General features: G+C 38.8%; 1 protein-coding gene across 5 annotated transcripts in view; it reads right to left on the bottom strand.

The window, feature by feature from the left end:
* LOC141291577 (band 4.1-like protein 1) overlaps positions 1-24,406 on the bottom strand; it is a 96,546-nt gene that overhangs the window by 5,614 nt on the left and 66,526 nt on the right. Inside the window, exons 5-20 of one of the 5 annotated variants that reach the window (XM_073823732.1) lie at positions 21,633-21,675; positions 21,470-21,545; positions 17,285-17,503; positions 16,385-16,472; positions 14,736-14,900; positions 13,624-13,721; positions 11,709-11,884; positions 9,078-9,262; positions 8,594-8,632; positions 6,255-6,290; positions 5,568-5,720; positions 3,730-4,974; positions 1,543-1,932; positions 903-1,148; positions 645-704; positions 355-441 (exon numbers count right to left, since the gene is read on the bottom strand). In XM_073823732.1, the coding sequence (XP_073679833.1) occupies positions 355-441; positions 645-704; positions 903-1,148; positions 1,543-1,932; positions 3,730-4,974; positions 5,568-5,720; positions 6,255-6,290; positions 8,594-8,632; positions 9,078-9,262; positions 11,709-11,884; positions 13,624-13,721; positions 14,736-14,900; positions 16,385-16,472; positions 17,285-17,503; positions 21,470-21,545; positions 21,633-21,675 (3,306 nt within the window). Of the gene's footprint in view, positions 1-354; positions 442-644; positions 705-902; positions 1,149-1,542; positions 1,933-2,528; positions 2,580-3,729; positions 4,975-5,567; positions 5,721-6,254; positions 6,291-8,593; positions 8,633-9,077; positions 9,263-11,708; positions 11,885-13,623; positions 13,722-14,735; positions 14,901-16,384; positions 16,473-17,284; positions 17,504-21,469; positions 21,546-21,632; positions 21,676-24,406 lie in introns of all 5 variants that reach the window. The other 4 variants (XM_073823735.1, XM_073823733.1, XM_073823734.1 and 1 more) reach the window with 4 other exon arrangements.

Below are 24,406 nucleotides of genomic sequence, written 5' to 3'. Positions count from 1 at the left end.
AATGGTAATAAAATATAAAAAGAACTCAAGATTAAAACTGTGTCAGAAAAAATTCACCTTGATAACGTAAGATCAAAGTTATATCAAATTTATAGTAACTAAACATGGTCAGGTCAAAGTGTCAAATCTAATTTGTGGTCCCAAATTTTTATTAGTTTTACTGGTAGTCCACTGTATGAGGAGTTTTTAGGTATTGTCACATTATTTTGCTATCTTCACTTATATAAATGAACTATAGTGTCCTACACACACTAGCTATTCTGGTATCTGAATAACTTTTGGTTTGACTGTATATATGTACGTTTTCAATCCTCCAAGAAGACCTTTCCTACAAAAGAGGCTACCAGAAGATACCTTAGTAACATGAGTTGTAGTGGCTGATGTTACGTTCTCAGTAACCATTAGAGGAGAACCATCTCTAGCTAATGATCCCAGATTCACCTGTTCAAAAATATAATGAAATAAACTTTTGTTAAAGCAAGCGAGCTATAAGGTGATGTTATACCTCACATATAACGCAAGTCATCTGAAGCGAACTCTGTACTCTGGAAAATTGGACATAAAAGCAATAGACAAAATGACAAAGCAGAAGCAAAGACAGGAGGAGGTTTGGAAACTCAAGTTCACCAGATGAAAATACTCACAGGAGAGATTCTCTCTGTCATAGAGTATGCAGCCTCCCGCATACTGCTAATACCATGGTCCTAAGACAGCAAACAAAGACATTACAATCCAGATGAGATCCACCACAGTGCATGTAAGGAATAAAAGAACGTAATTACACTCACTTATGTAATTGATGATAATTGACATAATTACAGTCTTCAGAGCATGTTCCTCTAACCTATCGTACAGTGACAGATCACCAGTAAAGTACACATGATGAGCTAAAAGGTCTTTACCGGGTCTGCAATCTCCATTATGGTCGTGGTGACCTCTGAGCCATTGGGCTGTGTCTCGATCTTGACCTCAGTCTTCCTTAGAGCTTGAGAGGCAATGATTTCGCTACTCTCTCTGCTGAGAGGATGGATTGGAGGTGACTCAGAGCTCTCCCGTCTCATCGACTGGGTGTTAGCTTGCTCTGTAGAGTCTTTCCTCAGGGCTTGGGCAGCTTTTACTGACCGAGGAGCTTTCTTAGGTACAAAAGGCTTGGGAAAGAAATGAAACAGATTTAGTTGAAACCTGGGAATGATCATGAGATCTGAGAAACACAGTGCCAATCAGATGAACTTGGCAGCATATGGTGAGTCATGGTTCAAAGGAAAAGAATAAGAAGCAATGAAAAACATAACAAAATTCTGAAATCAAAGAAACCAAACCTGAACGGACTGACTGAACTATGGAGGGCAGCATCAAATGGAATGGAATTAGCATCAATCATGAACTCAAATTCCAATGTAATTTCATGCTTTGCTCTGATGCCCTGTAGAATGTGAGAAAACATGGGATGTGACCGCATCCATCAGCACATTTACACATTTACTCTGACCAGTGATTGGGCGAGCCAGCCACTTTGCCGAATAAGATAGGACACTTGTCTACCTCCAGTTTACGTTCCTCCGGTGGCTTCTGTTCTACAACAGGCTTTGGTTTCTCTACAGGCCTTGGTAGTTCCATAGGTCTCTCCTCTGGAAGGTAGATAGGATCTGCTCCCAGTATAAAGGCTGGATGGGTGGGCCGGTCAGAGAGGCCAAACTCAGGCGAGAAGTCTTTCTCCCCCAGCTCAGTCATGCCTCTAGAAAATTCCTCCATACCCGTTTGGAAGTCCATGAGCACAGTGAAGTCCACCTCAGCCTCCAGGCTAGACGTTGAGCTAACAGTGATACTCGAGCATTTGCGCTCAATGCCCAGGTGGGTCTCCTTCAGGTACAGAGTGTCTGGGTCCGGATCATCTTCTGACACCGATCCTAAGCGTCTCTCCCAGGGCTCTCTCTGAAGAAGCAGAAAAATAGGTCTTGGTGCAAAGAACCAGCTATGCTACAAGAGCAAATGTTGACTGACAAACGGGTAAAACAAAGCAGTATAATGGATGTTACATCTTCTTCACAAGACAAGAATGAGACAACATTGTGGTGACTGATGGTTAAGGAGTCTAGTAGGAATGCAGGGGTTAGTTAAACTTAAAAGACTAACTGGAATGTCAGAAGTGTTACATGTCTCTGAGGAAAAACTGAGACAATAATATACTGAATAGGGTAGAGTACTGCAAGTCTGTATGTTTGTAGTTCATATATTATTCCTCCACAGCAATTTCAGTGTTTATAGACATTTCATGTTAAATTCATGCTAAGTGTGGCAAGTCTCCTAAACAGTGCCAAGGAATCAATGCATGTAGTGGATGCATTCAGTGACATTTCTGTGTAGGATTGTTGTGTAGGATGGTTTGGATCATGCAATTAATTCATGCTTTGATGATGAGAGCAGAAGACAGAAGGCATAGTGCTTATGTATACAAAAATGTGAGAGTCAAAGCTTTTTGGGTTAGCAAGGAGGTAGCGGTAGCTAAGATGAGTGGAAAAATGAGGCACCTGGGCTTCCTCCTGAGGCTCCGCATGAATTGCTGGAGTGGGAAGGGGCTCCTGGAATATGAGATGAAATAATAGGAAGAGCAATGCAAAGTTAGTGCACTGAAATTTGAGATAACAGGGAAGGAGCCCAGACTAGGCTCTGAACCAGAAATCAGACATTTATATAACTGACCGAATATGCTGACTGACACAGATACAAATGCGGACAAAAGTCTTAAACAGTGTGAACTAGAGCGTACAGAATATTGCACCACAACAAAGTTAAAATGTATTATGGTAGCTGGGTGCAATTTTGCACAAAGTGGCACTAAAGAGCCTTGTAATCAATCAAAACATTGTATCTATTTTAGACATCATTTTGCAAGGTTATTCCTCAGGCTCTTCTAGTCTTTTTTTTATTATTATTAATTTCTTTCAGTTTCAATGTTGAGTGAAATAAGGAAGATTTGACATCAACTGCTATCTATTGAAATTGCAGCTCAGAGGGCTTTTGCATAAAAAAGAGAAAGCCCTCAAGGTTCCCTGCAGTTTGTCGCAAAATAAGTCATTGACCTTCTATTTTTCCCAGCCAAGTCAAAGAGTAAGTTCAAAATCCTTAATAATGAAGCTGGGCATATTATCTTCTAAACGACCCCTAAAACCGTTCCTTGTTAAATCAACTTTCAGAGCCCTTCTTATGAACTATACCATGGCCATTTTTGAAAGTCTTGCAGAAGCCCTTTTGTTTGCAAAAATGGCATTTTAGCATAACAGTATGGTGCACAGGCCTTTGATTCCTTGCAACAACCATTCCCTACATGCCTGGTAAGAGGGAACCAGAGAAAGAATGTTGGAAGGAAAGACCGCGCATCAGGTGGAAAGTTAGTGGAACGGAAGCCTGAAGCTTAAGCAATGGAGATTATGTGGAAAATCCTAAGTGTTTCTCAAATGCGCAAGCAGATGTTGAGCTGTGCAGAGGAAGGAGAGGAAAAGGAAGTGGCACGTCCTCATCCAATCAGACAGCGGTTATAGTACCTCATATTTCTATCAGCCAATGCCACGACTACACAAAAAAAGGGACTATTCTACTCAACTCTCCTCAGAAACAGGTTGCGTATGTTTATTGGCATGTGCATTATGCAAGACTATAGATATGGATGTGCCGTTTCATGCGATGCTTTAGTTCCTGTGAGTGACAAGCAGATTATCAAGCAGTTGTTACCACTGATTTTCTCTTGGAAGATTCCAGTGTGGAGCTCTTGTGAAGACTGTTGCCAGAATCACTTTTGGTGATAGGTTTGGTACGTGTATCTCTTGCCCTCTGAGATTTTACAGATGGGTATAAAGGGGGAATCTGGTCAAAGGCTGAAAATGTTGAATTGGTGGGAAAGTCAAACATAAACAATGGATCTTCAAAAAGAAACTGATCTTGTTCGATACTAAGTCTGTGGTCTGCATTGTTCTTGAGATCCCGTAATTGCGGCCTGTCTTGGAGAGACTGACAGCTATATTCTCTGACTTCCCTATTGTGACAATTGCTTGCCCAGTCTTGCTTGGCAAATGTTCCAGTGCTTTCTAAAGCTGCAGAATATTTGAGCTGCGACATGCTGTCCAAGGCATTCTCAAAGCCAACTTGCTCTTCCTTAGACTTGGGCCCGTCACTTTCATCAAATGATCCCGAAATGCTTCTCTCACACTGTTGTCCTTGCAGCTTGGCTCCTTTATTGCCTTTCAACTTCTTTGACCTCTCAGGCTTCAGTGGAACGATTCGTTTCACCTCAGACTGTGATGTGTCGCTTGCCGTAGAATCGTGTCTCTGGATTATTGCGCCTTTACCCTTAGAATCTGATTTAGATGTTTGCTTCTGTAAGGTAGCTCTGGTGTTTTCTGATTCAGTTTCACTGGATTGTCTCTCCCACCGGTTTTCATTATATCGATCTCTCATGTATTTGTCTACGGCCGCATTGGGAGAAGCCTCTCCGAAGCTTCTCTCCACATACCTTGCCAAGTCTTGATTTGTGGTGTTGTCTTCTCTGTTGGCTATCCCCATGTACTTTTTATCGCCCCAGAGTCTCTCTGTTGCATATTCATCGCATCCATTTGCGTGAATGACATTCTCTGACAAAGATCTGTCCTGAGGGTGCCCATTATCATATGCTTTCTCATCCAAAGAACCAGCACCCTGGAAATGATTGTACCTTAAAGCAGGGCTTTTAGCACGATTTCTCAAGGGCTTCTCTGGTGATAGGACGGTTTCTGTTGAGGTCCTTTTTGCTACACTTTGTTTTTCCCTTATGTCACTGTGTGTGGTGATGGTTTTCTCTCTCAGTTTGTCTTCTGTCTCTCTGTTGAATCCAGTGGCTAATGAAGCTACTCTAGGACTCCTGCTCTTTTCGTCTTTTTTACTGAAGGGCAGGTCTCTTTGACAACCATCTTGCTTCTCAATCAATAGGGAATCCTCTGAGGCCTATATATCAATAGAGTGAACAGTTTCAATGGCCTGTCAGTGCCAACAACACCCTCTACTGAAATATGAATCTGAGAAAATCTTATGACGCAAGATAATTTATTGATCTGAGGAGGAAAAATTCATGTTATCATTTTGAATTTTATGTAATATGTTGGATGGATGTTTTGAAGTTAAACAAAAGGGAGACATTCATGTACACAAGTACTTAAAATGCCATTTGCTTTTATTATCCAGTAATATCATTGTCTTTATAACACTAATTAAAGAAACTGCATTCATGCTGTGTTCAAATAAACCACTCCAGCCAGATTCTATTAAAGTTCAAAATTGCTGCTAGCACTTGACCAGAGGCATGACATGAAATGGTTCAACAGCATCCACTTAAAGAGAGATTAGTCACATAAAAAAAAGAGCGCATGAATAACGAATCGAGCATTTGGCACACTAAATCCGAGACTGGTACTGACATAAATCTGAATTCAACAGGAATCTTAAAGCAGTATCAGACCAAAATAACACTAATTTTGTACCGTTTTTCTTTTTGAAAAGTCACCACACAATACAATCCCTTGCAGGTACCAATTACTCACAGATTTTTTCTCTGGAGTGCTACCAGATGACGCTCCAGAGAGACGTTTCTCTCTGTGGACCAGTTTGCTGTTGGGCTCTCTCAGCGCTCTTTTCAGCTCATTGATGCTGGCTTGATGTTTCTGCAACACATCCTCTGGTTTATCCAGGAACTGCTATAAAACAAACAGGTCAATCGGTAGAACCACTTACCTTCAGCAATTACTTAACTGAGGGAGACCAGCACAGCTGTGTACAAATGTTTATCCAACTGTGGTAAGTACATAATAAGTATACAAATGCAAACATCAGGCACATGTTCTGTTCTTGAAATAGATTAATAAGCATGTTGAAGCAATAGAAAACTCCAATAAACCAATATGATTTTAGACTTTAGACTGTACATTCCTATTTTCAAGAGAACATTTTAGACAAAACATAATTTTAGTCACACTTTAGCATGCTGTGTACAGTAAATATTGTGAGCCCTCTTCTTTATGAATCACTACATCTTCAACATTCAAGACAACAAAGCAGCACATAAAACATGAAAACATGCTGGTGTTGATAACAGATGTCAGATGGACTGCCATCTTGGCTCAGTGTTGTGTTACTTCCACTAGAAAACAATTACAGGAAGAAAGAGAAACTACAGCACGTGTAGTCACAGAGAGTGACAGCTCAGGCAGTTGATCGATGCGAAATAGTACCTCCTGTTTAGGACGTGGGGCCAAGTCCTGGTCCGACTGGGATAAAGGGGTGGTGGGGGGAGGGGGATGGTGGTGCAAGCCAGGGAACGGAGGCGGAGGCAGAGGCAAAGTGAGGTAGTGGAGACAGAGAGGCAGAGCATGGTTGAATTCTTAAAGCAGGCAGCCAAACAGAGAGAGGAACTCTCATACAGACGTTGATGTCAGGCATGGAAGTACAGAGAGTGAAAGAGGTTGTGTCACTGCCTCAGATACACACGTTTAGAGTTGTCTTAGTCACGTAAACATTTAGCAAAATGGCATACTGTATCGAATTCAGTGACACAAATCTCCTGAGCTTTCTTTTCATCATACATGTCTTATGAAGTGCAGACTGGCATGTACCGGAAATTATCTGTGAGCACGGGTAAACGATACACCAATGACATCCTTAATCTCTACTAAACCTTTCCAGCACAAATCAATACATGCACTGTTCTGCAAGTAGTCTAAGTCAACATGGTGCTAAGACAAGACTAATCTGACAGTATGGCAAAACGTCAGCTCTGTTTCCGAAGAACGTCCCTGAGCTCCTCCCTACTTAAGAAAGAGTGTGAACAGTGATCCTTCGATTTATGAAAACAGATGGAAAAAATTGGGTCTCATTCACTAATAATTTTGTACATTTACAAAAGAGTGGATAATTTCAGCCAAATTCACAACAGGTACATAAATATTTTCATGTTAAAATGAAAATTCTGTCATTAATTACTCATCCTCGTGTTCTGCCAAAGACCTTCGTTCATCTTCTGAACACAAATTATTACACAAATTAAACACAAGTTATTTTTCTGATCCTGCATAGACAGCAACACAACTATGACGTTTAAGACCCAGAAAGGTAGTAAGGACATTGTTAAAATAGTCCATGTGACATCAGTGGTTTGACCTTAATTTTGTGAACCTACGAGAATAGTGTTTGTGTGCAAAGAAAACAAAAATCTATTCTACAAGTTCTTCTCTTCCATGTCAGTTTTCAACGCACGTTTAACAGAGTACCATGATGCTTGCGTGTAAATGTGTGAGTCACGTTGCTATCTAAAGTTTTACGGGTTTGGAACGACATGAGGGTGAGTAATTAATGACAGAATTTTTTTTTTGGCTGAACTATACTTTTAAATTAGGTGTTTGATTCTAAAACACAAACAATTTTACAGTATATACAATACACCTGCACTGTATGCAGTTATAATACTTAATACAATAGTATAATAGTTCTATGTACTATACTGAACAAGACCCAGTGTATTTCTGAAAGTCAACATGAAATGGCAATCATTTTACTTGTTATGTTCTGTATTTTTGTGAATGAAACATGATATTCAATGAGAAAAACAGTAGGGTGTGTGATTATTCATCAGATACAAAGGATGCAAATTTGTCCCGGAAATGAGGCCATCTTTTTAAGCATGATTTGTTGCTGATTATTATTGCTATAACCTAAAATGTGACCCTGTCCTAAAGGTCTTTTTTTTTTTTTGAGATTGAGATTTATACACAACTATTTGAAAATCTGGAATCTGAGGGTGCAAAAAATATATATAGAAGAAATTGGTAAATTTACAAAATATGGAACATGATCTTTATTTAATATCCTAATGATTTTTGGCATAAAAGAAAAATTGATAATTTTGACCCATAGAGTGTATTTTTGGCTATTGCTACAAATATACCTGTGCTACTTACGACTGGTTTTGTGGTCCAGGGTCACAAATTAATCTTAACTTAATTATTATTAATTATACTATTAATGTTAAATGTATTAAATTAGTGTTTAAACTACTCATTTTAAAGAAGCCTAAATAGCTATTTTTCGCACTAGCACTGCCTGGGTAACAAAAAGGAAAGTAATTTCAGAGGTTGATGAAGTTACATATTACATTCTGAAATACGATTAAAGCATTTTTTGGGAATAATGTGCACTGATGAATAGCACACAATAAGACCAGGAATGTGTATTAAGAAAGTACCGTATCAGCAGTGATTTCATATTGACTTTAAGCGGAACAAAAAAAACAAAGCCAATCAAAGTACATTATCCATCACAGTTCTCGTTTAAATACTTAACAAATAACCATTATAAGATCCAGCTATGAACAACGGTCTCATCTGGATCTCAAGAAAAGCCATGAAGGCTGGAAAATTACATGATCTGCCTCGTGGCTAACAACATAGCAATCACGTTGCTATTTTTTCGAGGCACTCTAAAGCCATGCTAGCAGTGTGTATGCCGATTTAGAGTGCAATTGAGACAATGACAGACAGACAATTAGACACAGATAGATAAATCACGCTAAAAATACCTCCGTCTTAGAGTCTACAGGAGAGCCTGACTCCTCCCTCTGTCCGCGAGAAGATGAGGAAAGAAGCGATAGTTAGAAGACAGCAGTGAAGGGTTAGAAGCAGGGAAACAGTGCAGAATCTGAATTAAACTGAGGAATTAGTAAACGAAGAGGAAGGTAAGTGTAGAGGCAGATTTGTAGAAAAGTTTGAAAGTTAGATTCAGAAGAGTGTCAACAAAATAGGCAGGCGCAGAAGTATATTTAAGATTAAGTCAGGTGCAGAGAAGAAAGGCAAAGTTAGGAAAAGGTTTTGGAAAGAAAGACTGTTTTAATCAGAAGGGAGGGCAAGGGGAGTGTTAGTTAAATAATGCAATTGGAATTCTTCCAGCTAGTTGTTTGAATCTGCTCTGAAGAACAGTATGAACTTAAACCTGCTGCTTTTCCATAGAATACTTAGAAAACTAAATGAAGAAGATGATACTAAACACTGTTGTGTGCACAGAACCTTGAGCTCCACAGTTTTAGATGGAGTGGAGTCACTCTCTTCAGCTTGTTCATGATCTTGGTCCAGGTCTTGATCCAGACTGGGCTCCAGGTAGTCCTGGTCCAGCTCATCTCTGGGAAGACTAGGCACAGGCTCACTGGAGGTGTGCTGGGAAAGTCGGTCCATAGTGTCGCCTAAAGCAGACTCTGAAAGAGAAGAAAAAAACAAGTAGGGTAAGAAACTCAATCAGGGTAGACATCTCAATTGTAGTAGCGTATTCTTCACTGCCCCCCTCAGATCAAAAAGGAAAGTCTTAAGTAGATGACGAAGTGTGTCAACAAAACGTGTGGTCAACATTAGCAAAAATTCATAAGCAAAAAATATCCATTGTCTAAAGTGTAGCAATGCATGAATAACAGCAAATTTCTGTGACCAAACACAGGAAACTCATGATTAGATCCTACTGAAATAACACAGACAACAAATCTATAATTTAGAGCAATCTAGGACCAATCTAATTTAAAACTGGAATTCAACTAAATTTTCTTGTCCTATTTCTTCTCAATGTTCTTCTTTCCATTGAAGCACTAAATGTTCTTTGGATCATTATCAAATATATGGAGTTCATGCAGTTTGAGTGCTGCCGTTATTAAAGAAAAAGGGAGGCCAATCAAATCTTGAGACGTTCTGCAATTTATGTTTATTTTTCAACTCAACGCTTCACTCCAACTGTTGTTTATCATTTGTAATGAGAAGTCTATATTAAATATTAGAACAGCAATTCTAGAATCTTTCACTAATGGTGTCAGACTTCAGATCACACTGTAATAAACACAAATTCACTTTACAAGCCTTGTGAACATAGAATATTAGAAGGAGAACGCTAAAGCTTTCACTTTTTGAAGTCACATTTTGAAAGTAGAACATTTTACATCACAGGTTTGCAATCTGTAAATCAAAACTAGTATAGAGGTGTTAAAGGTCCACTGAAGTGCTTTGAAACGCAGCGTTATTCTATGTGTTGACGTAATTTCAACTGAAACAGGAAGACGGGGCACGATATATCCAGCAGTCCTGCCCTTTTGCTTAAAAAGCCAATAGCGTTTAGTTTATATCACAACTTGGGCCAGAGCTGCTGAGCTGGGTAAAGCCACATTTGACAGCATATGACAGCCACAATCTCATCCATAATGCTATAAAATACAGCATTCAGTGTAGAATTCAAATGCGTCTGATACGTTTTGTGGTCTGCGCCAACTTGCGCATATGATCCACTCTGTGTTATCATCTCTCTTGATGGGAGCAGGCTGCGACGGTTCGTGTGACACAATGTCGTGCAAAACCAGACTTCATTCGCCCAAAAGGAATCTGAATCGTTCCCTATCGCCTATATAGTGCACTACATGCCATTTACCGTACAGAAAATACAAATTCTGTAAACAAGTGACCAATTTCACCCGCAGCTTCAGTGTCTATGTATAGTGTAGGGGGCGGGACGAGTCGGATTCTAGAGAGCATTTGATTGGACAGAAAGTTTGATGAGAAGCTGAAGTGCAGGGTAGAGACCTGCAATCCCGCGGGACCCAACTCAACAGAGTGCGGCGCGGGACGAAACTTGATGGGCAAGTGCGGGTGCGGGCGGGTAGAGACTCGTGTGTGTGCGGGATGCGGGAAAATAAAATGATTTGCGGGACTCCCGCAAAATAGAAATATCTAAACATAAAATATCTAAAAAACAAAAAATTGTTATTCACCTATTGCACAAAAGCTGCAAGAACAACATAAATATGATTAGTAAGCGTGAGAATAGGCAGTTTCGATTTAAAGCTTGTTTGCAGCATAAGGAATGTAGCCATCTGCTGATTTCTGGAACGCATCGCCAATCAGTGGTGTTCAAGTTAAAATCCACTCACTGCTCAAAAGTTTTGCACAGTGCCGAATATTGCGTGCTTACGAATTACAACACACAAAGTGTAGACATTTATGAAAGGCTAATTGTGCATAATATCAACTGTGTTATAAGAGCTTTATGAGATTGCGTACTGAGATGTCAGCTTTAAAGGAGCTTTGTTTGTTTGCATTCTGCCGTGGATGCACGCAGTAGCTCATGTTTGCTTTTTTGTTAAGAATAACAGTGGTTTGTGAATGTTGATGCTTAGCCTAAATAACAAATATTTTATCCAGAGCATTTATGCTGGGGTCTAGTGGAACTTACGAGATGTTACTGAACTTTTTCATGTAAATTCAACCGATGTACTGAAAAAATCTATATAGGTTAATTTTATGCGGGCTTTTGCGGGCGGGAGCGGGACAAAACATGAATGTCGCGAGCGGGACGAGATAACATTTATTTCCGCGGGAGCGGGCGGGCGCGGGACACAATCTTGCGGAAGCGGGACTGAAAAATCCGTCCCGCACAGGTCTCTAGTGCAGGGTGATTTCATCAAAATCATTTATCCATATTGGCGGAAGTTAGTTTCGAATGCTGTATCTTCTTAATGTGAATTTCTCACACGAACTTACAGATAACCTTAAGGCTAACATATTTATACTAAAAGCCCAAAAATGTCCATTTTGATTTCATAGGGACTTTAACTGAAGTATGATTTGGGCAATTCATGTATTTTGTAATGGTATCAGAGAAATACTTACCTCCATCTATGCTGCGGGACAGCAGGTACCTCCTACTAATCGATCGCTCAAATTGAGGAGCGGGCCTGTCAATCAAAGCGCTGGCTTGGCGAGTTTGGGCTTGGGTCCGCCCACTGTAGCGGAACTTTGAGCCAATCACAAGAAAACCTTTTGGAGGAGGCTCAGGAGAGACCAACCTATAGAAGAAAAAAACAGAAATGATGCAAGAAGAAAACATATGACCAAATATGTGACCATATGCTAGAATTACGGAAATCTTTTGTTCATAAGTCAGTAAAACTAATCAATCAGGATTGGGGGACTTAATAGGCAGCAATATTCTGAGGAATGAAGGGTACTTAAGTATTTGCACAGTAGATGGATGTGTACTGATGTGTATTTCTGTGAGTATTGTATTGTGTAATGTGTACTGTTGTGAATCAATGTTAGACAGTAAACGCTATGGGATGCGAGACAATTTTTGGAAGAAATTCCAACAATAAAATGAAATTGAAATTGAAAAGAAGAAAACATGTGACCAAATGTAAAAGAATGAATTACACATTCAAAAAAAAGAGTGGATTACACATTAGAAATGTCTAAATCCAAGTCTGTCAGCACTTTTTAATGCCATCAATAGAGTGTTGCAGGTATGACGCCAGAACCTAGAAGACCAATTGACCGCTGGTTCTTGTTTTATAATGTTTTGTTTGTTTGTTTTTTGAGTAAAATAAAGCCTGTAGTAAACATAACTTGACAATACTTTGGTGTTTTATTCTACAACATAAACTGCACATACTCACACCCTAAACTGTCTTATCTAGTGACTTATTAGAAACATACTTTTTCAAAAATAAACATAACTGCTTCAAAATTTGCTTTTTCAGTTTTTTCAGTAAAATCCATTCAAAAACCCCAATGGAAAATCTTGAAGGAATCAGCGGTAAATCAGTATTCCCGGGTTCTAACGTCATATCTGCATGACTATGTGAACAGAGTTGGAATCAAAACCAGAAACTCCAAGATAACCACTTCAAAAATGTCCTGATAATTTACTCTGCCCCTATGTCATCCAAGTTGGTTATGTCTTTCTTTCTTCAGTCAAAAAGAAAGTAAGATTTTTGAGGAAAACATTCCAGGACTTTTCTCCATATAGTGGACTTCAACAGGGATCAACGGGTTGAAGGTCCAAATTGCAGTTTCAATGCAGCTTCAAAGGGCTCTAGACGATCCCAGCCGAAGAATAAGGGTCTTATCTAGCGAAACGATCAGCCATTTTCTCAAAAAAAATAAAAATTTTGATACTTTTTAACCACAGATGCTTGTTTTGCATAGCTCTGCGGTGCATGTCCAAGACTTCACACATCAAACAATCATGTTGGGTAGGCTATGTGAAGTAGATGGATGTATCAACCCAGTGAAAATCTCAATTTGTGGTTAAAGATTATATAAATATTTTTTTTTTCTTTTTTTTAGAAAATGACAGATCGTTTTGCTAGATAAGACCCTTATTTCTTCATAAAGCTGCATTGAAACTGCAATTTGGACCTTCAACCTGTTGGCTCCCATTGAAGTCCAGGTCCACTATATGGAAAAAAATTCTGGAATGTTTTCCTCAAAAACTGAAGAAAGAAAGATATGAACATCTTGGATGACATGGGGGTGAGTAAATTAAAGAAATTTTAATTTTGGAGTGAACTAATCCTTTAAACAAGAACATTCTGAAAAAAGAAAAAAAAAAAGAATGTGGTCTTGTCTCAGACCAAAACCAAGCCCCAGATCCAGATGGCATATAATGAGGCATACAGTAGGTTAAGGGCGACATTTTGAGACTCCAACTCTGTTAATTAAGGCACAAGTAACAAACAAGATGTGCGTTCTCACATTTAAAAAAGACTGTGCCCAGTGCCCAGGCAGTAGGACAGTGAGTGCCTACCTGAAAAATGTGTGATGTTCAATGCAGACCTTCCACAAGCGCTTAGAGGCACGGTGGTTGGGCAGCTTGAAGCCAATGGTGCTCTCAAACTGCTCGTACTGGGGGTGCAGGGGAGTGTGGGCATGTGATGGGGAGGAAGTGGGGGGTGTGAAGGGAAAGCAGAGTGGTAACGTGTTACTTGACAGGAGATTTGACGAGGTGTAAAATCTGTGTGCTACTACAGCTCAAATCAACCGACAGGGCACAATTCTGCATGCCTTTATTTATCCAAACAGAACGTAACCAGAATTTCTAAAGAACGCTGCAGAGAAACTGCATAAGAATGAGAGTAAATATTAATATCTAAAAGCTCAAAGTCCACAGAAAGGAGCCTGTTGTGTTGATAATATGCAGAAGAGCGAAGCATCTTGAATAAAGCCATTGAGATATTGTTTAACATTCATATCTGACCGCACATAATGACCAGAGTCAAAGAAATGCTATGCTTTTGTACTAAACAAAGGCTGAGAATTCCATTGTGAGAGGAAAATCAAAGAAAATAACACCATAAATGGAGACTGCAGAATCCTTAACACTTGATAAAGACCTCTGCAACTTATTTTGCTTTCTTTCTTCCCTCTCTCCGGATTGAATTCTCTCCTCACCCCATCTCTACTCATTTTCTGCTTCTCTCTGTGTCTCTGTGCCCACTAGGCAAAAATTTTTCACAGCTCAGCCTAATGTTTTAAAACCCTCATTCTTTCCGCACTCAGCAAGCTAACAACCACTAAAGAGCAGAACCTCAAACAATATAACTAGTGTTTATTGAGACGCAATTAAAGGCATTTTTTTTAAGTGGCGTAATTAGAAATACGCTTAAAAATATTTCATTTCTTTGTGTGAAGAACACCCACATCAGTCTTCAGAGCACTGGATAATTTAAAAGGCTGAATAGTGATTTCCAAATACTCTAAAAAAACATCTCATTCTTTTCTAATAAAACCACATCATGTAGATTATCCGCCCATTTTCTCGCCCACAGCATTAGTCTCAGTACGGTATCCTTATCTAACGCGTCAACATGCATCTACAAGCGTAATCTAACAAGAAAAACCTGGAAAATCTCAAAAGACCTTTTTCTCTACCTCTCCAGGTCGGATTTTGATGTAGAAGTTGCTTCTCTTGTAGGATATTTTAAGGATCTTGGGCCAAGCGAATCTGTTGATACGCAGCCGGTCTCTATAGATCAAGAGGCCACTGGCACACACCCCCAGCATGATGTCAATGCCTTCAGAGTCCTTTAAAAAACATAAACACACACAGACATACTCAGATGCTCAGGTTTTCAGTCACATTTCAGTTTCAGACTGTCAATTTCAGATTCTAGGATTTTATCCTAAGGGGACTGAGCTTGTAAAATTGCACAATAGGATCACAGGTCTGTTCTAATGCGGTTGTGCACCGCAGGGAAAAAACTTGTTAAAACCAAATAATAAAATACAAATAACCATATAATCATGCAAAGTTGGGGTGGCAAAGTAAATATGCTATTTTCAAAAGACAGGGAAAAAACACTTTTTGACATCAGTATCTTCACATTTGTCAAGGACACGTATCCAATCAAAATTCAAGGTATTTTGGTAATAGAACTAATATAAATGCAATTTCTGGCCTGCTGTCTTGCAAGTGTTAGGCTGGAAAATCACTTTATTTCGTGTTGTTTTTGTCCATGTACAAAAATGATAACATTATCAGGGTTTCTGCAGGTTTTATGAAGATAAGACTTTAAAGGGGACATCAGATGGCCATTTTCCAGTTTGTGTGATTCCTTAGGGCATTCATGAAATGTCTGCAACATGCTTTGGTTACAATTGGTTGTTTTTTGGATAAAAACCAAAACAGTTTTGTTCTCAGCGACCCGTTTCGGTGCATGGCTCTTTAAATGATAATGAGCTGTGCTCACCCCGCCCTTTCTTCTGTTTTTTTTTTTTTTTTTTTTTTTTTTTTTTCTGTATTTGGTGGTGAGTTACCATAAAAAACAAAACTAATCCATTGCGTCCTTAGTGGCTCTGAAGTCAGGAGAAAATGAAGAATCTTATGTTCACTTTTACATCCAAATACAAAACACCTGCATTGCTTACGAAACATTGTTGTTCCTACAGCAGCTCGAGTGCAGAGAAAATGGCAAACAGTGTACAACTGGCTGAGGGTGGAAATAGGCTAATATGGGACAGTCCATCAGTGGTTGTGGGCGGGGCTTGAGCAGTAGACTCTTAAAAATAAAGGTGCTTCATGATGCCATAGAAGAACCTTTTTGTCTAAATGGTTCCATGAAGAACCTTTAAAATATGAAGAACCTTTCTGTTTCAAAAAAGGTTCTTTGTGGTAAATGAGGTTCTTCATATTATAAAAAAGGTAAGCAAGAAATGGTTCTTTAAAGAACCTTTGATTGAATGGTTCTTTGTGGAACCAAAAATGGTTCTTCTATGGCATCGCTTGAAGAACCCTTTGAAGCACTTTTATTTTAAAGAGTGTATGACATTATACTGCTCAAATGAAAACGGCTTGATAATTGAGACTGCTTAGGTTTTTTGCGGATGAAAAAAGGAGTGAATGGATTTTTACCATTGTAGGGTGGTTGTGTCCACACAATGCTAGGACACATTTATCCAAAAAGTGAATCTTTAAGACCTTTTTAAGACCAAGTAAAGAATATCTGAAAACCTGAGACACTTCTATGCTAGCAGTGCAAGTTAAAATAAATAAATAAATAATATCACACCTTAGCATGATGGAGATCAACGCCATACATGGAAAGTTTCTTGGCGTTCTCCAGGAAGTTGATTTCCGCTTCTGCAGGACTCATGCCCCTAGTAACAGGTTATCATTTTGAGAATAATTACATAAACAGTTTGTAGTTGCAGAATATTTGAGCTTTTTGATTGCTGTGCTGCTTGTTGTCAGTATCTGTAATTACTAGAGCTATCAATTTAATGTGTTAATTTAGTATGATTTATTATTTAGTGTATGTTTATTATTATTAAGAGATAAAAAATGAGGGCAATAAATCATGCCCCATCATCCATATGTAAATTATGCATTAAAAATCAGAGAAATTTACATTTTGTTTTGTTTTTTAGATATTTTATGAGCCTAGACTTGAATAGACTAACAAACGTAAAGGGGTAGTTAATGCAAAAATTCTGTCATTAATTACTCACCCTCATGTCGTTCCAGACCTGTAAGACCTTAGTTCATCTTTGTAAAAAAAAATGAATATATTTTTGATTAAATCCGTGACCCTGCAAAGACAGCAACACAACTGCTGATGAAAACTGTGTTCCAAAGATGAATGAAGGTCTTACAGGTTTGGAAAGACATGAGGGGGAGTAATTAATGACAGAATTTTTTCATTTTTGGGTGAACTATCCCTTGACTGAACTGGATCAGGATATAAAGCAATACATTAACTTCTAAGATTCAATTCTGAAATCTTTTCAAAGCTTTTATCTTCTGCCATTATAATGTAATGAATTTAGGTTATCTTCATTTGGCAGACTTACTCAGATAAATTAGGATTCATTTAATTAATCAGCATATCATGTAATTAATACACCTAAAATTCTTAATTAATTGACAGCTCTGGTAATAATTGCTCCCTATGCAGGTCAGCTCCTCTCACCTGTAGGTGCGGTGCAGCTCCATCACCCTCTCCTCCAGCTCACGGGTCTGATTAGGGGCGAAGCGGAACTCGCTGATGTAGTCTGGCCCGTGTTCCTCTGGGTCATAGTCTCCCAGCTCAGCCTGAACAGCGTACGAGCCCAGCAGAGCATGAGTGACGAACGAGCAGGGCAAACGACCTGACAGTATGTCCTCCCTCAGCTGCAGACACAGGTAATACCTGTCCATACAAACACACACACAACCATCACATCACAGCCAAACAACATTGCGAAATGTTTTTTGTGTTGATTTATTTTATATATATCATACATTAAAACAAAATGGAACTGAATTTTGATCAATCAAAACGTGCATGGTGCTGTAACAATTTGTTTTCAGGCAACATGGCCATATTAAACTACAGCGATGATCAATCTAGACCTTTTCATAAGCACAAATGTGATTGTACGTGGAGTGTACCTTGCACAGTTTAGACTATTAGATTAGCAGTCCATGTTTATATATAGAACACAGGACATATCGCCGCCTTGGAATTATAAGGTTCTATCTGCATTCTAAGCACTTCTGAGATATTGAGCTTCAAAGTTTTTGCATTCCATAGACTTCTGTGGATAGAACCCTTTTTGTTTTCTAAAAAAAGAAAATATGCAGGTGCATCTCAATAAATTAGAATGTCATGGAAAAGTTCATTTATTTCAGTAATTAAACTCAAATTGTGAAACTTGTGTATTAAATAAATTCAGTGCACACAGACTGAAGTAGTTTAAGTCTTTGGTTCTTTTAATTGTGATGATTTGGCTCACATTTAACAAAAAACAATCTCAACTAATTAGAATACTTCATAGGATTAATAAAAAAAAAACATTTTTAGTCAATTGTTGGCCTTCTGGAAAGCATGCTCATTTATTGTGTATGTACTCAATACTTGGTACATGCTCCTTTTGCTTTAATTACTGCCTCAATTTGGCGTGGCATGGAGGTGATCAGTCTGTGGCACTGCTGAGGTGGTATGGAAGCCCAGGTTTCTTTGACAGTGGCCTTCAGCTCATCTGCATTTTTTGGTCTCTTGTCTCTCATTTTCCTCTTGACAATACCCCATAGATTCTCTATGGGGTTCAGATCTGGTGAGTTTGCCGGTCAGTCAAGCACACCAACACCATGGTCATCTAACCAACGTTTGGTGCTTTTGGCAGTGTGGGCAGGTGCCAACTCCTGCTGGAAAATGAAATCAGCATCTTTAAAAAGCTGGTCAGCAGAAGGAAGCTGGTAAACAGGTGCAGTGACTTTGGTTTTCAAAAAACACAGTGGACCAACACCAGCAGATGACATTGCACCCAAATCATCACAGACGGTGGAAACTTAACACTGGACTTCAAGCAACTTAGGCTATGAGCTTCTCCACCCTTCCTCCAGACTCTAGGACCTTGGTTTTCAAATGAAATACAAAACTTGCTCTCATCTGAAAAAAGGTCTTTGGTCCACTGGGCAACAGTCCATTTCTTCTTCTCCTTAGCCCAGGTAAGACGCCTCTGACGTTGTCTGTGGTTCAGGAGTGGCTTAACAAGAGGAATACGACAACTGTAGCCAAATTCCTTGACACGTCTGTGTGTGGTGGCTCTTGATGCTTGACAAGCCTCTCAAGGCTGTGGTTCTCTCGGTTTGTTGTGCATCTTTTTCTTCCACACTTTTTCCTTTCACTCAACTTTCTGTTAACATGCTTGGATACAGCACTCTGTGAATGGCCAGCTTCTTTGGCAATGAATGTTTGTGGCATACCCTCTTTGTGAAGGGAGTCAATGAGTACGTTTACAACAATATTCCGATTTTCTGATTAAGACAATACTCTGATTAAGAACCAACCATGTAAACTGATATTTTTGATTAATTAAATCTGACTAAGGTCATAATCGGAGTAAACACAAATCGAATTAAGACAGGTGGAGTATTGCTATTTTAGTCGCATTATGGAAGACATGTACACACCTTAATCACACTATTTCCCTTGTGTAGGACTTTTCGCCACATTTTGCGACAGGATACGCACTAATGCTGCGTTCCAGGCAGGTTTTTGAGCTCGTAAATCACGTCTTCAAACCACGACTCAGGACTTTGTAGCGTTCCAGGCAAGTCACGCCAAATTATTTTTATATTAATTTGATTGCAACGTTATATTGTCCTAAACTCTATTTTTCCACCGTGTACCACTTGCATAAACACCGCACCCCTAGAGGCTTTATTGTTGTTTCGCGGGCTATGTCAAGTCAGAACTCGGAACTGGGAGCATGTCAATCTAGTACGAGTTCACGAGTGGGAATTCACAGGTTTGAGTGCCTTTCCAGTGCACTTTAACGGGTAGAAGTTTGGAAAAACACGGGTAACGGGTTGCCTGGAACGCGGCATAACGCTCTCAGTTGGTCGCACTTGCATATGCTTTGGTTTAATTTTTATTTATTTATTTTTTGCTACAACATGGGATTAATCTGATAAATAGTTTGTATGTTATCATAATTTATAGTTTTATGGAAACATAGTTAACATTCAACCCGTTCTTTTTCATTAGTATTATTTGTGATTTTAAAAAGTTAATAGTTTTGCAGCACTGCACAGTTATTTTACATCATTTTATGGTAAAGACACAGTAGAAGTCAGACAAAACTCTGCTGATAATATATATATATATATATATATATATATATATAGCTAACATGAATAATTTCTCAATGCTGAAGTCAGACCATTCTGTTTTTGCTTTAAATATTTAAATGATAAAATCATGCTACATGTGTGTGTTTGTATCGTGATTAAAATACAGTGTTTGTTTCTAATTTTCAATTTATTATTATTTTTTATTATCAAAAAATGTTTAGTTGTTGTAATAGCAGCAACTGCAAAAACAAATAAAAAATAAAATATATTTTCTCAAATCACCAGAAAATGTTGTTTGTATCATGATAAAAATGGCAGATGTGGCAAAAAGTTTTAGGCCCTGCTTGCAAGTCTAGAAATTAGGACAAAAGTATTGTAATTTCCCTCCTGTAGAATAAGGTAAAATAACATACCTGTGAAATACTCATTTTCATTTGATTTGTTTGATTTCTAAATATACCAATGTGAGTGTAATTTAGACTGAGACACCATATCACAACTAAAAAGAGGATTGAGTCCCCTTTAAACCTCGAGAACAAGTCAATTCTCTAGCTTTTTTCTTTGTTTAGTTTGCACACTCAACTCCTTGGAGCTCCTAATTTTGAACTCTCAAAGTGAACAATGATAGACAAATTTAACTGTAAAATTTGGAGAGAAGTCTCACTCCAAGCTGAACTCAAAAGTTGGCAGCCCTGTGTTTTACCATGTTTTTTATCATGTTTTGCTAACATGTATAATTAATACGCTTCTAACATATTTTATATTAACATGTTTTAACATGTTTCTAGCTAATGTGTTTTACCATTTTGCTACCATTTTGTTTTAACATGTTGCTAACATGTATTTAGAATGTTTTACATTTTGCTAACATGTTTTATTATGTTGATATCATGTTTTGCTAACATCCCTGCTGAAAAAAACAGCTAAAATTAGCCTTGGCTGGTCCTAGCTGGTTTAAGCTGGAAGTTGCTGGTTTTAGCTGGTCTCCCATCCTGGCCAGGCTGGTCAGGCTGTTTTTAGTTGGTGGCCAAAACCCCTCTGAAACCAGCTTACATGTTTTACCATCAGACATCTGACAGTAGCCATTGAGTTCCATAGTATTTTTTCCATACTATGACTCAATGGCTACCGTCAACTGTTTGATTATCAACATTCTTTAAAGTATATTCTCGTGGTCAAAATTGTAATTTGAGGGAACTACCCTGATAGCACATATACATCATAGAGATGTCTATTTGACTGGAAGATGTATTTTTAGTGTTTGCTCAATCCAGATCATTCTTGCAAATGACAGCTATGGGTCCATTTCCTCAAATAGTGCCGCTATCAAAACATCACGACCTAGACCATGGCAACACTGGCTCAGCCAATAGCATTCATTTGGAGTTGAACTTTGTTTTGCTGACCAATCCCAGACAGTGGGAGTGTTTGACAAACTTATTTGTAGACGGTCTTTATGTTTGCACTTAAGTCTGGTCCTGGTAGTGGCACAGAAATTACACATTTCAGCTTTAACATGTTTGAACAACGCACTCACCGTGTGATGTCTTCAATCAGCTGAGACGGATCGGGAGGATAAAATTTGACAGCAAAGGAGAAATGCCAGGGACCCACTAAAAACAACCAGACACAAACTCACCTTCATCAGATTCAAACAACCAAGGTTACAAAGCCGAAGTGTCTTATTTTCCTACACTTACCGCGGATTTGTTTCTTGATTTCTTTCGAAGGATCCAGCCAGTTCTGAAAGAGAGAACAAAAATTCCTCTATCAGCCAGGACACATTGATAAGCAAATGCCGCAGTTTCAGCACCGTCTCCTCCGCGGCAGGAGCAATCACCTCATACATATTCTGTAAAATGGTCAGTGCATTAATATTCTGCAGCCACAGGAGCACTAAAAGAGTAGATAAATGTCATCTCCGGCACACTGCACTCCAGTAAGGTCACCCAAAGCCTGGTGACACACGAAAACGTTTAATGCCAGCTCACCTCGGTCCAGAGGAGATGAAAAGCACTGCCCTTATTCACATCTCACAGTACCGGCATTCATAAATGACCACTGATACATGTAAAATACAGGGCCGGGAGTGAAACTGTCTCAGAAATTACTTTCCTCTGCAGAACAGACAAGTCAAACCAAAGATTTTTCCACTGAAAGCTTGGTTATTTTTATCTGCCCACTCGCCTGCAAATCTTCTCCATTACATTTAAAAAAAAAATTGTCAATTTCTGTGTCTGGATCTCTTACTGTCTTTACAAATGTTTCTAACAAACTTTGAGCTCTCCGCGGGTCTCGCTTCCCATGCTTGGCACATGTGGTTTTCAAACGGAAATCATTCACCTTTCAAACTACAGTGTGATCAGATTTGTTGGACCAGGAACAATCCCGCTGATCATAGCAGCAGTCACAAGAGCCTCAGCTGGGGAAAAGAGCTAAGTGGAACTAGACTGGGACAGCCGTGGTGGTGCAGGCAGGGTCCTTTTGGATAAACTAGGACTGGGGAGTTCCTCAGAGCATTTCCATCAATCAAACCCTACCTCCAACAGTCCCAGTCACAGGGACTCAAAGCCCCATTATCTCAACCCATTTATGTGTATTTTTAAATAGAGAGGTCGTGGTAGTGGGAATAGATGGATGCTCTTGTTAAAATGAGATCACACATACAGGGCAACATCCACTGTTTCCAAGTTACAAATGAAGAAAACATTGGATGTTTACATTTAAAGTTAATAAAGTGAGCAATTGATAACTTACGCTCTTAAAAATGAAGGTGCTTTAAAAGGTTCTTCTCAGCGATGCCATAGAAGAACCATTTTTGGTTCCACAAAGAACCATTCAGTCAAAGTTTGTTTAAAGAACCATTTATTTCTTACATTTTTTTAAAATCTGAAGAACCATTTTTTACCACAAAGAACCTTTTGTGAAAGGTTTTTGTGGAACCATTTAGACAAAAAGGGTTCTTCTATGACATTGTAATCTATAGCAGTTATCCCTATTTTGCACACATACATCACGCATGTTTTTACATTTCCCTGCTGAAAAAAAAAAAGCTAAAACCAGCCTAGGCTGGTTGGCTGGTCCTAACTGGTTTAAGCTGGAAGTAGCTGGTTTTAGCTGGTCTCCCAGCCTGACCAGGCTGGGAAACCACCAGCTAAAACCAGCCTGGCCAGGTTGGGAAAGTGGGCAAAACCCCTCTAAAACCAGCTATGAGCAGCTAAAACCAGCCAACCAGCCTAGGCTGGTTTTAGCTGTTTTTTTCACCAGGGTTTGTTGACATGTCTTGTTGGTACATTGCTGACATGTACCAGAATGTTTCTAACATATTTTGTTGTGGACATGTTTAACACATGCTAATATGCTTTATATTAGCTATTACTTTTTATTACTTTATTACTATTTTGCTAGTAGGCTATGTTTTAACATGTTTCTAACATGATTTAACATATTGCTAGCCTAGACTGGTTGGCTGGTTTTAGCTGGTCAACCAGTCTGGTTTTAGCTGGTCATAGCTGGTCAGCAGGCTGGTTTTAGAAGGGTTTTGGCCACTTTTCCAGCCTGGCCAGGCTGGTCTTAGCTGGTCACGCTGGAAAACCACCAGCTAAAACCAGCCTGACCAGCCTGGCCAGGCTGGGAGACCAGCTAAAACCAGCTACCCCTGCTGAAAAAACCAGCATATGCTGTTTTTTTCAGCAGGGACTTCAAGCTTAAACCAGCTAAGACCAGCCAACCAGCCTAGGCTGGTATTAGCTGTTTTTTTCAGCAGGGGGTTTTGTTTTAACACATTGCTAGCATGCTATGTATCTAGCATGTTTCTAACATAATGTATGTTGTTAACATGTTTTAACACATGCTAATATGCTTTACTATTTTGCTAGTATGTTTTAAAATGTTTCTAACATGACTTAACTTATTGCTAGCATGTTTCTGTGATGTTTTAACACATTTTAACCAGTTTTAACCATGTTTTTACACACTGAACATTTAACATGTCACCAGCATGTTTCTGTAATGTTTTAACATGATGTTGACACATTTTAACACATTGCTAGCATGTCTCTAGCATGTTTTAACATTTTGCTGATGTTTTTACACATTGTGAACATTTAACATGGCACCAGCATGTTTCTAACATGTTTTATGTTGATGACTTGTTTTGCTAATTTTGCTAATATGCCATTTTGTTATGTATCATGTTGTTGTCATGTTTTAACATTGCTAACATGTTTCAGCACATTGTTAACATGTTGATAACATGTATTTAGCTAACATTATTGCTATCATGTTTTATGTTAACATTTTAACACTGTTAACATGCTTTACCAGCTGTTTTGAAATGTTTCTAGCATGATTTAACATATTATTAGCATGTTTCTGTAATGTTTTATCACGTTTCTAGCATATTTTAGCATATTGTTGTCATGTCCCTGGTGAAAAAAACAGCTAAAACCAGCCTAGGCTGGTTGGCTGGTTT

The sequence above is a fragment of the Garra rufa genome, chromosome 18 (genome assembly GCF_049309525.1).
Source record: "Garra rufa chromosome 18, GarRuf1.0, whole genome shotgun sequence".
Lineage (NCBI taxonomy): Eukaryota > Metazoa > Chordata > Actinopteri > Cypriniformes > Cyprinidae > Garra > Garra rufa.
Note: the sequence above shows the minus strand (reverse complement) of the source record. Positions and strands in the feature narration are given on the sequence as shown.